This window comes from Populus euphratica, unplaced genomic scaffold (genome assembly GCF_000495115.2).
Source record: "Populus euphratica unplaced genomic scaffold, PopEup_1.0 scaffold6.1, whole genome shotgun sequence".
Lineage (NCBI taxonomy): Eukaryota > Viridiplantae > Streptophyta > Magnoliopsida > Malpighiales > Salicaceae > Populus > Populus euphratica.
Genome location: NW_011499849.1, coordinates 3894846 through 3905898, shown reverse-complemented (window position 1 = coordinate 3905898; position 11053 = coordinate 3894846). Strand labels below are relative to the sequence as shown.

At 38.3% G+C, this 11053-nt stretch overlaps 1 protein-coding gene across 3 annotated transcripts; it reads left to right on the top strand.

The window, feature by feature from the left end:
• The first annotated feature begins 1667 nt into the window (after window positions 1–1667).
• On the top strand, window positions 1668–10210 carry LOC105120748 (eukaryotic translation initiation factor 4G). Of its 3 annotated transcripts, XM_011019106.1 has the most exons (10): window positions 1681–1898; window positions 2016–2209; window positions 2321–2475; window positions 2638–2778; window positions 2948–3021; window positions 3104–3160; window positions 3478–4848; window positions 4964–8154; window positions 9230–9424; window positions 9533–10210. In XM_011019106.1, the coding sequence occupies exons 2-10, from the start codon at window positions 2040–2042 to the stop codon at window positions 9861–9863; spliced, it is 5685 nt and encodes a 1894-aa protein (XP_011017408.1). In that variant the 5' UTR covers window positions 1681–1898; window positions 2016–2039; the 3' UTR covers window positions 9864–10210. The 3 variants fall into 3 exon arrangements, with proteins under 3 accessions (XP_011017409.1, XP_011017410.1, XP_011017408.1); XM_011019107.1 differs by lacking the exons at window positions 9230–9424; window positions 9533–10210 and adding an exon at window positions 8272–8559 and having other exon boundaries at window positions 1668–1898; XM_011019108.1 differs by lacking the exons at window positions 9230–9424; window positions 9533–10210 and adding an exon at window positions 9139–9210 and having other exon boundaries at window positions 1669–1898.
• Window positions 10211–11053: the final 843 nt, after the last annotated feature.

Genomic DNA, 11053 nt, shown 5'->3' with positions numbered 1-11053 from the left:
CTCATGCAACATGCTTTAAATCATACTATAAAGTTCATCATGGTGTCTGGTTTAAAATTAACATATTAAATTATGTCATTATAATTGATTACCAATTATATATCAATTTCTACCATTACAATTGATTACAATACACATATTAGTTGTTATCGTTGGAATTAATCATGATACACGCATTAATTATTGTTATTGCAGTTGATTAGAATTCACATTTGGCTTTTCTACTCCGTAGGCATAATTTTTCATGATGAAAAGTTTTACACAATACATATCATTTTCATTGAATTCTAACATTGTTGTAGCTCAATTTTGGATCGCTAAAAAATCATGCTGTAAAAAATATATTTTTTAAGAAAGTATTCAAATATGTAAAAAAACAATAAAAAATCAAAAGTCCAAAAATATTATTACATCATAAATACATGAGTTTTTCAATAATGTTAGGTCAAAACGCTAGATGAATAGTTATATTGAAGTATTGTTGACAAAAATAGATTGAAGATGAATTTAATCATGTGAATTAAAAGTTAGAAAACTAAATTAGATCAAAAGGCAAAGATTGAAAACTCAATTACAACAATGAAATACCTAATTGTAGAAAACAACGAGAATTTAAGATCAAAGATATTAAAGATCCGAGCTGACTTATAAAATAATTAAATCTTATGACTTATTTGGGCTTTGAATGAATCTAATTAATTTTAATTAAGGATTTAATCAAAAATAAAAAAGTTAATCTATCAAGGATTATTTAATCAAAAATAAAAAAGTTAATCTAACAAAAATTATAAGAAGCAATTAAGTTAGAGAGACCTTCTCAAGTAAGATTATAAACATCTTTTTAGAATTTTTGCAAATGTATTTTTTGACATGTCATCATGATTTTTTTTAATTTGATTAATTACTGTTATTGTATTTTTTTTATTATATAATTAAATACAATGAGCTTATTGAATCTACTTCGGTCACCTCAAGTCAAATTTTTTTAATAATTCTTTAGAACATCAATCAATGCATGTTTATTTTTATATATATATATTTTTAATTGAAACCATGATATAAAACACTAATAAAAACAAAAAAAAAGCACAAATACGACTAAACCCATATATTCAGGTGTTGTTTGAAATTATATTCTAAAAAGTGTTTCATAAAAATTCTATTTTTTACTTAAAATTAATTATTTTTTATATTTTTAAATTATTTTGATATATTAATATTAAAAAATAAAAAATATTATTCTAATAAATAAAAAAATACTTAAAAAAATAACTACATGAATATTATACAACACTTTTTTAATCTCATCTTCCCTTCATATTTGCAATACACTAGTTCAGGTGTTTGTAACATGTAATTGTAATGTAAACAGAAATCTCTGGAGCGCTCAACATCCAACAACCGCACTCCATGTAAAACTTTACAAAACTTTCCCTCGAAGGCAAAAACCTTCGCAACACTCCAAGCACCACAAACTTTCCCCCCTTTCACAACCGCCCTCCAACCCCACAACCACCACGGCGGCGCGTGAATCAAACTTAAAGTAAAAGGAAAGGTCGGCGACACAGTTAAAAAACAAAGGTAAAAAAGGAAAGGAAGAAGAAGTAAGTGATTGACTGACCTATTCGATATTGGATTTGGATCTCCTAAAAAACCTAAACATTTGACCATCACCTTGCCTTTAGTTAGTTTGTTACCATTCCCATCTATCCTTCTCTCTCCAGGATTTTTTTTTAATCTTAAAAATTATAAATTTATAACTCTTACATGCTTTGCTTCACTTATTTTTTTTTTCTTTTTTTTATCCCTTCCCCACCTCTCCCGTCATGACCGTCCAGTAAAACCCTAATTTCCGTCTCTTTGTTCCCCACTCCCCCTCTTCTTCCTCACTTCACCGGGTGCGATATCAATCAACTTTCTAATCAGAAACCCTAATCAATTATTAATTGTTACTGACTTTTGATTTTGAATTGTCTGGTGGATCTGATTTTTTTTTTAATTTTAAATCTTTGCAGATAATTTATTGAAAATAAGAATATATGTCCTACAATCAATCAAGGGGTGGCAGTGATAAGAGCGAGTTACAATATAGGAAACCAGGACGATCCGTTAGCTCTAGTCAGCAACGGACTTCCACTGTTTCTCACGGTAAGGGCGGTGGCCCTCCCGTCCCTTCACCGTCTTCTTCTTCTCTTTCTTCCAATCGCAGGTACCCACTTCTTTCCCTTTTTTTTGTCAAAAACTCAGGGTTTTTATTGATCTAAGAGGAGGATGAGTTACGGTTTGCTCTGTTTTGATATTTTTTTTGGATGTTGGGCAGTTATAATAAGAAGCCTACTAATCTTACGCAAGGAGGAGGGCAATCTAGTAGGGTAAATTTGCCTCCTGTTGTGAATTCTTCTGATTCCGGTAATAATGCTGCTTCTACAATCCGTAATGTGCAGAATGGTACTCCGACGCAACACCAATCACATGGTATGTTTGATGATTTTTACCTTCTTGTAGGGGAAAAATTGCGCTTTTGGTGGAAGGAATGGGACAATTGAATGCAAAGTTTGGAGTTTTGATGGCTTTTTGCTGGGAAAGTTAATTTTCTTCCTTATAATTTTTCGATTGTTTTGATGTTTTCTTTTGTAGGAACATCTGTTGCAAGCGGTGTTACCAAGCCGACAGAAGCATCGGCTGCTCAGAGAAGCACCCGAGATGTTCCAAAGGGTCCAACTTCTCGACCTGCCACCATAAGTTCGGAGAGTGGAGCTCCCATGACACCTGCCAAGGGTAAGTTTGCCCTTTTTAATGTGAACATGCTACTATGGGTGCACACGACTTTAATGCCTTTTTTGTGTGTCTGGTATAGTGATCTTCAGCGTTTGTTTCTCATGATATTGTTTTGTAGTCCTGGATTGGAATTTTAAGTCATTCATTTACATTTTCTTCTGATGCACAGCCCCCTTAGATTCATCTAAGGCATTTGCTTTTCAATTTGGGTCCATTAGTCCTGGATTTATGAATGGGATGCAGGTAATTGTTACTCTTTTAAGCTTTAAGTGCAACTTGAAACTTGCAATATTTAGTTTTTGATTGCTGAAGGATTGTGCTCTAGGTTCCTGCTCGAACAAGCTCTGCGCCCCCTAATTTGGATGAGCAGAAACGTGACCAGGTATGTATATTCTCCCCCAACTAGCCACTCTTTTCTCCCAAGCGCTTTCATTTTCTTGGAATATCCTTTGAAGCAGTTTTTGACACTGCAAAATAATAGCAGTTGAGATAAAGAAGATGTTCCATGTTTTCTTTATCTCTTTAATAGTATTCACTTGAATTCCGCTACAGTTGTTGGTTTTGAGTGTATTATAGTATGTGTTTCAGTTATTGAATCTTGATAGTTGTATATTTTTTTGATATTTGGTTGGAGATGTATATAGTCATTATGTCTATAAATAAATATCAAAGCAGTTATGCCATATCTTCAACTTGCAGGCATATCATGATGCATTTAGGCCTGCTCCCTCATTACCGACTCCTGCTCCTAAGCAGCAACTGCCTAGGAAGGAAGTTTGTTCATCAGTCCAAACTAGCACTGGAGAGGTTCATTTAGTTCCCAAGGCCAGCAAGGAGACACAACTCCCACCTGCACCATCTGTGAGCCAGACACAGAAGCCCTCTGTTCTTCCGATTCCTGTGAATTCTTTGCAGATGAAATATCAGCAGCCACCAGTCTCGGTTCAGTTTCGTGGTCCAAGCCCGCAAATCCAGTCTCAGGGTGTCCCAGCCAATTCACTGCATGTTCCAATACAATTACCTATGGGTAATGCTCCTCAAGTGCAACAGTCGGTGTTTATTCAAGGTCTCCAACACCATCCTATGCAGCCTCAAGGAATGATGCATCAGAGCCAAACCATGAGTTTTACGAATCCCATGGGTCCTCAGATACCTCAGTTAGGCAGCTTAGCATATGGCATGACCTCCCAATATTCTGCACAGCAGGGTGGTAAATTTGGCAGTCAACATAAAACGCCTGTCAAGATTACTGATCCAAAGACACATGAAGAGCTGAGGCTTGATAAGCGAACAGATGCATATCCAGATAGTGGATCATCAGGACTGAGGTCTCATCTCAATGTTCCCCAGACCCAGCCAATTCCATCATTTGCACCTTCTCGTCCAATTAACTATTATCCTAGTTCCTACAATGCCAGTAATTTATTTTTTCCAGCTCCAAGCTCTCTACCATTAACTGGTAGCCAAATAGCTCCTAATTCTCAGCTACCACCTAGGTTTAACTATCCAGTTAGCCAGCCCCCCCAAAATGTACCATATATGAACGCATCTGCTCTTAATTCACGTCCACTTAGCAAGTCTGGGACAGCATCTCATGGTGTTGCAGAACCACAGAACTCAGAACATGCTCGTAATGCAATCTCCTTGATTCCATCTGGGGTGGTGCAAGTGACTGTTAAACCAGCTGTTGGTTCTCATGGAGAGAAAGTTGTGGAGCCATCTTTTCCAAATGTTGTTGAAAAGGGTGGATTCTTCAAATCTTCAAGGTCATCTGGGGAAGCTAGCCCATCTCACTCTCAAAGGGATTCAGAGGCTTCTTCAGAAAGCTCTTTACAGCAGACAAAATCTGGTGGTGAATCATTGGTGAAGCCACTGCCAGTGGCAGCTAAACAGCCTGCAGCGGTTGCTGTTGATGGTGCAGCTTCTGCTTCACTAGCTCAGTCTGAGGAGGCAATACGAAGTGTATCTATTGCTGAGGGCCCAAAAAAGGAAGCTCTGAGTGGGTCAAACTTTATCAAGGAACATCAGAAGAAATCAGGCAAGAAAGGAAATATCCAGCCTCAGCATCAGGTACTAATACGCGGATTTCAAGATCACACATTCCTTTAGTTTCACTCTATTTTATTTTATTCTTTTTTGAGTGGTTCTATCTCTTCATTTGCTTTTTTTTTTTTTCCTTTTACAGATTGGTGGACAGACAATCTTGTCGGCAAGCTTGTCTTCTCACCCTTTGGAACATGGTGTATCTTCTGGCACTGGGGTTTCTGAAACTGCAGAAAATGAGAAGAGTCCTCCATCATCAGCAAACAGTGAAGTTTTGACAAAATCAATCAAGGAACCAGTGTCAGCAATTGCTGTCTGGAATCCTGATGTTTCTGAAACCAAGGTTGACAGTGCTGGAGATGCTTTTGACAGTGTTTCATCTCAAGTTCCTGTTGCTGGAATTGCTCATACCACACACATTTCTCCTCATGCTAAGCTGGATGATTCTTCACTGCAGGAAAAACTAAAATGTGAAATTCCAGCAAAAGAAGAGCAAATAGAGAAATCTCTGTCTGAATGTCCTAAAAAAGATTACAGCATTTCTTCAGCATCAATTAACTCAAAATCTGCAGACCAGGTCAAGCAAGATAAAGAGGTATCTGATTCAATGGTCACATCTGTTGGCAATGAGGTTCCAGCCTCAGACACTGCGCAGGAGGGGCTGGTGGAACCCGTGACTTGCCACACCGCAAATGACCACATATCAGATAATGCGGGTGCTTCCACATCCATAAAGTTCAATTCTGCAGATGACATAAAGCCTTTAGATGGATCTTTGAGTCACAGTGATAACATAGGTAATAAAGAAGCTTCTGTTATCAAATCTGGTATTTCAGGTCATCAGGATTCTCCACCATTGCCTGATCTCTCCGAGTCCACTGCAAAACATGAAGGGGAAGGTGCAGAAAATGCTGGTAGTGGAACAGTCCCCCTTGAAGTTTCTGGTTCCAAAGAAAAGCCCGCTGAATTGATTAGATCAAAGAGTACTACTAATAGAGTCAAGAAGAAGAAAAAAGAATTTCTTCTGAAAGCAGATCTTGCTGGGACGACTTCTGATCTTTATGGGGCATATAAAGGCCCAGAGGAGAAGAAAGAAAATGCCATCTCTTCAGAAGTAATAGAAAGCACTAGCCCTAATCTGAAGCAGGCACCTGCTGATGCCCTTCAGGTTCAGACTGTAGCGGGTGAGAAAAGCATGCAGAATAAAGCTGAGCCAGATGATTGGGAAGATGCCACAGACGTGTCTACACTGAAATTGGAAAGTTTAATTGATGGGGAACTATCACTTGGAGGATTGGGACAGCATGATACAGATGGGAATGCCAACACATTAAAAAAATATTCCAGAGATTTCCTCCTTAAATTTTCTGAGCAATGTACTGATCTTCCTGGAGGTTTTCAAATTCCATCTGATATAGCAGGCTCCTTGATGGGTGTCACTGTTTCTCATCTTGGTGATCGTGATCCATGCCCCAGTCCTGCAAGGGTTATGGACAGGTCTAATAGCGGATCTCGAATAGACCGCCGTGGGAGTGGTATAGTTGATGATGGCCGATGGAGCAAACAGCCTGGTCCATCTGGTCCTGGAAGGGATTTACACTTCGATATCAGTTATGGAACTAATGTAGGTTTTCGACCGGTTGCAGGAGGCAACTATGGTGCTCTGAGGAATCCACGAGCACAGAGTCCTGTACATCATGGAGGAGGGATTTTATCTGGACCCATGCAATCAATGGGTCCACAGGGAGGGCTGCAAAGAGGTGGCTTAGATGCTGACAGATGGCAGCGTGCTGCTATTTATGTCCATAAAGGATCAATTCCTTCTCCTCAGACTCCATTACAGACTATGCACAAAGCTGAGAAAAAGTATGAAGTGGGTAAAGTGACAGATGAAGAAGCAGCCAAGCAAAGACAACTGAAAGGCATATTGAACAAACTAACACCTCAGAATTTTGAGAAGCTTTTTGACCAAGTAAAAGCTGTTAACATTGACAATGTTGTCACACTCAATGGCGTTATCTCACAGATCTTTGACAAAGCGTTAATGGAGCCTACTTTCTGTGAAATGTATGCTAATTTTTGTTTTCATCTAGCGGCAGAGTTACCTGAACTCACTGAAGATAATGAAAAGGTAAATTTCAAGAGGTTACTTCTGAACAAGTGTCAGGAAGAATTTGAGAGAGGGGAGCGAGAGCAAGAAGAAGCTGATAAAGCTGATGAAGAGGGTGAGATTAAACAGTCTGAAGAAGAAAGAGAAGAAAAGAGAATCAAGGCTCGTAGACGAATGCTTGGTAACATAAGACTTATTGGGGAGCTTTATAAAAAAAGAATGTTGACTGAAAGAATAATGCATGAGTGCATCAAAAAGTTGATGGGTGAATATCAGAATCCCAATGAGGAAGATGTTGAGGCTCTTTGCAAACTAATGAGCACAATTGGAGAGATGATCGACCATCCCAAAGCCAAGGAGCATATGGATGCATATTTTGAGATGATGGTGCAATTATCGAACAACATGAAACTCTCATCTAGGGTTAGGTTTATGTTGAAGGATTCTATTGATCTGAGGAAAAACAAAGGGCAGCAGAGGAGGAAGGTTGCAGGGCCGAAAAAGATCGAGGAAGTACATAGAGATGCTGCTCAAGAACGACAGCTGCAAACTAGCAGGCTGGCTCGCACTCCTGGAATCAATCCTTCTCCAAGAAGGGGGCCTGTGGATTTTAGTCCAAGAGGGTCAGCAATGTTGCCTTCTCCGAATGCACAGATGGGGGGTTTTCGAGGGTTTCCCGCTCAGGTTCGTGGGCATGGCCACCAGGATGTTCGGTTTGAGGACAGACAGTCTTACGAGGCTAGGACTTTGTCTGTTCCCTTGCCTCAAAGACCCCTTGGTGATGATTCTATTACTTTGGGTCCCCAAGGTGGACTTGCAAGGGGAATGTCCATTAGAGGACAACCTGCCATTATGGGTACTCTTTTAGCTGATATTTCTCCAAGCCCAGGTGACCCAAGAAGAATGGCAGCTGGTTTGAATGGTTCTAGTGCCATTTCAGAACGGTCAAATTACAGCCCGAGGGAAGATCTCATTCCAAGATATACTCCAGACAGATTTACAGTTCCACCTGCTTGTGATCAAATGAATGGTCAGGAACGAAATATGAATTATGGTAACAGGGATCTGAGGAATCTAGATCATGGTTTTGATAGGCCTCTTGGATCATCACCACCAACAAGAGCACAAGGACCAACTTTTTCCCAGGCTACCCCAACAGGAAAGCTGTGGCCTGAAGAACGACTGCGAGATATGTCCATGGCCGCAATAAAAGAGTTTTACAGGTACCATTTCCTCTCATGCATGTGTTTTTCCCAATCATCTCTCTATTATTGGTTTTGATTATTTCTAAGCAGAATCATAATCAATTGGTATCGAAGTTAATTATTGGTTTCACCCAAGTTTAACATGTTTCACCCAAATTTAACATGTTTCGCAAACCTCAGTACCTTGTTTCGCAATGTCTTTTGTACTCAGATGTATCGCATTATGCTATCATACAAAAATAGGCGTAGCTCCATGCAAGTCTGCTGGTTGCTACTGTTGAACACAATCTTGTTTCCTAGGGTTGACAGTATTTTCATGTAGGAAAGGGGGACTATTGTCTTTGTGATTCTTTGTACTTGGTTTCTCCATACACGTGCAAGCTCACCATTCTGGGAATAAGACAAATTTTGGTTCAGGTGTTATCAACAGGGTTAAAAATAGACTGCTTATTACCAAACTGGGTGAAGGTAATAGTAGCTTGTGGTAGAAATGGATGGATCGTGAAAAATGATGCATTGTTTATTATATAACAAGTCCATTCAGGAGTTATTTTTGGTTTGTATTGCATTCACAAGACAGGACATGAGAAGAGAAAAATGAAACGTTTGGGAACCCAAAAACGCTGTGTTTAACCGACAGTCACACAGTTTTAGGGAAACCACAATCAATGCTCAGGCATGAAATCCCAATCTGAGACATGATATGAGTGTGGTAAGTATTAAATGAGTCTCCTGCACTCCAGGGTAAACCTTTACCCAGTTTAGCTTTCATTTGTCCTTGATAAGCTGAATGTCATGTTGCTCCTGAAAGGGCTGGATGTGATATGATAGTTTGTGTTTTAATTTGAGGAAATCTGTATCTGGCAGATTTCTTCCGGACTGTTGTAAAATTTGTAACCAACCTTAACAATCCCCTTTTGTCTACCCCTCGCCCTTTTTATTTGGCTCTTTTTTTTTTCTTCCAGTTCTACCATAATGGTCATAATATTTGTGTTATGGCAGAAGAAGCTGATTTCATGAGGGTTAGAGTGTAATATATCATAAGGCTCAGCATGTATATTTTCTGACATCGGTTGAAATGTTCTCTTTTCAGTGCCAGTGACGAGAAAGAAGTTGCTCTATGCATTAAAGAATTGAATTCCCCAAGTTTCCATCCTTCAATGATCTCTATCTGGGTTACAGACTCATTCGAGAGGAAGGACTTGGAGAGAGATCTTTTGGCCAAGCTTCTTGTCAGCCTTGCAAGATCTGAAAATGGCATATTGGATTCAAACCAGCTCATCAAAGGGTAGGAACAATTTACCTTGTCGTTGTGCTTCATTGAGTTTAATATCTCGCTTATCTACAATTTGTAATATCTACAATGTGATTGCTTTTTTATATTTTGTTTGACCAGGTTTGAATCCATCCTGACTACGTTGGAGGATGCTGTAAATGATGCCCCCAGAGCACCAGAATTTCTCGGAAGCATCATTGGCAGGGTGGTTGTAGAAAATGTTGTCCCTCTATCAGAGATTGTGCGGTTACTACATGAAGGCGGAGAGGAACCGGGCAGCCTTCTCAAGTTTGGGCTTGCAGGGGATGTTCTTGGCAGTATTTTGGAGATAATCAAAGTGGAGAAAGGAGAAGCTGTCTTAAATGAGATTCGTGGTGCCTCCAATTTGCGTTTGGAAGATTTCCGGCCTCCAGACCCTAACAGATCAAGGATACTAGAAAAGTTTATTTAGATGATAGTGATGCTCATTGTATCCCTTTTAGAAAAAGCAAAAAAAAGAAATCATGTCCAGTGCTTCTAGGTTTACTTGCTAGTTTTCAAAAAATATTTTTCCATATGGGTGGGGCGGGGGATTTATACATGGTATTTCCATCTACATGTTTTAATATATTCAAATGCTCACCACGAATATAGAAAGGTTCAATTGAGCGTCCTAATTTTCAGGTCTCGAGTCTTTGGCAGGCATCTGGTGCTAGTTGCATGGTTCTCGCCTTGCTTTCCATTGTGAACCATTTATTTTCATGTTCTTGTGATTTATTTTTCATGAGTGTGTTATTGGAAGTGTACAGTTTCCGTAAATGTTGGTTTCAACATGAAAGCAAGGAATGGATAACCGATATTAATGTATTTGTCCTTGTATGGTGGGGGGAGGTTGAGATTTCTACTTTGCAAGCTGTGTAAAAGCTTTGAATATTTTTTCACTTTGGAAGGCATGTGTTACGGGGAGAAGCGAATGTCCTTCAACCAAAAAACTGTTTTTTCCGAAGCACGCAAATTAATCCTTTTGTTTTTGCATTTTTCTAAAAGGTTTTTTTATTTTTTTTAATAAAATAACACAATTACTTGACAAAAGTGGTGATAAAAAAAAAGTATGTTGGGAGTTGTTGAGAGAGAGATTTTTAAGAAGACTAGTTGTATATTAATAGTTAATGGACTAGTTGTATAGAATTTAATTAAGTTAACATATTATTCTAAATAAATATTAAAAAAAATATATAGATGTATCAAATGTATCGAAGACTATTAGATTGTTATGTCAATTGTTTAAAGATGTTTTGTATGTTGGGCTAGAAAACATTGTGCATATAATAACTAATCAATCTTATATTCTAGGACATTGGTAAATTACAGTCACTGTGTTTTATTATTGAGCATGTTTTTGGTATTACAATGTATATTTACAATCATTGTTATCCATTGCATTTGATGAGAACGTTCACTAAAGAACAAACAAAATTTTTTGTCTAGCTCGTACTCGCTTTACTATCAATACGTTTACTAAAGAACAAACAAAATTTTTCGTCTAGCTCGTACTCGCTTTACTATCAATTTCATTATATAGCAAAACAATTTAGCTCATAAAAATGAGTTGAGAGATATGGAGATATTTAGGGAATAAGTATACTCTGCTCACGCTAAAGA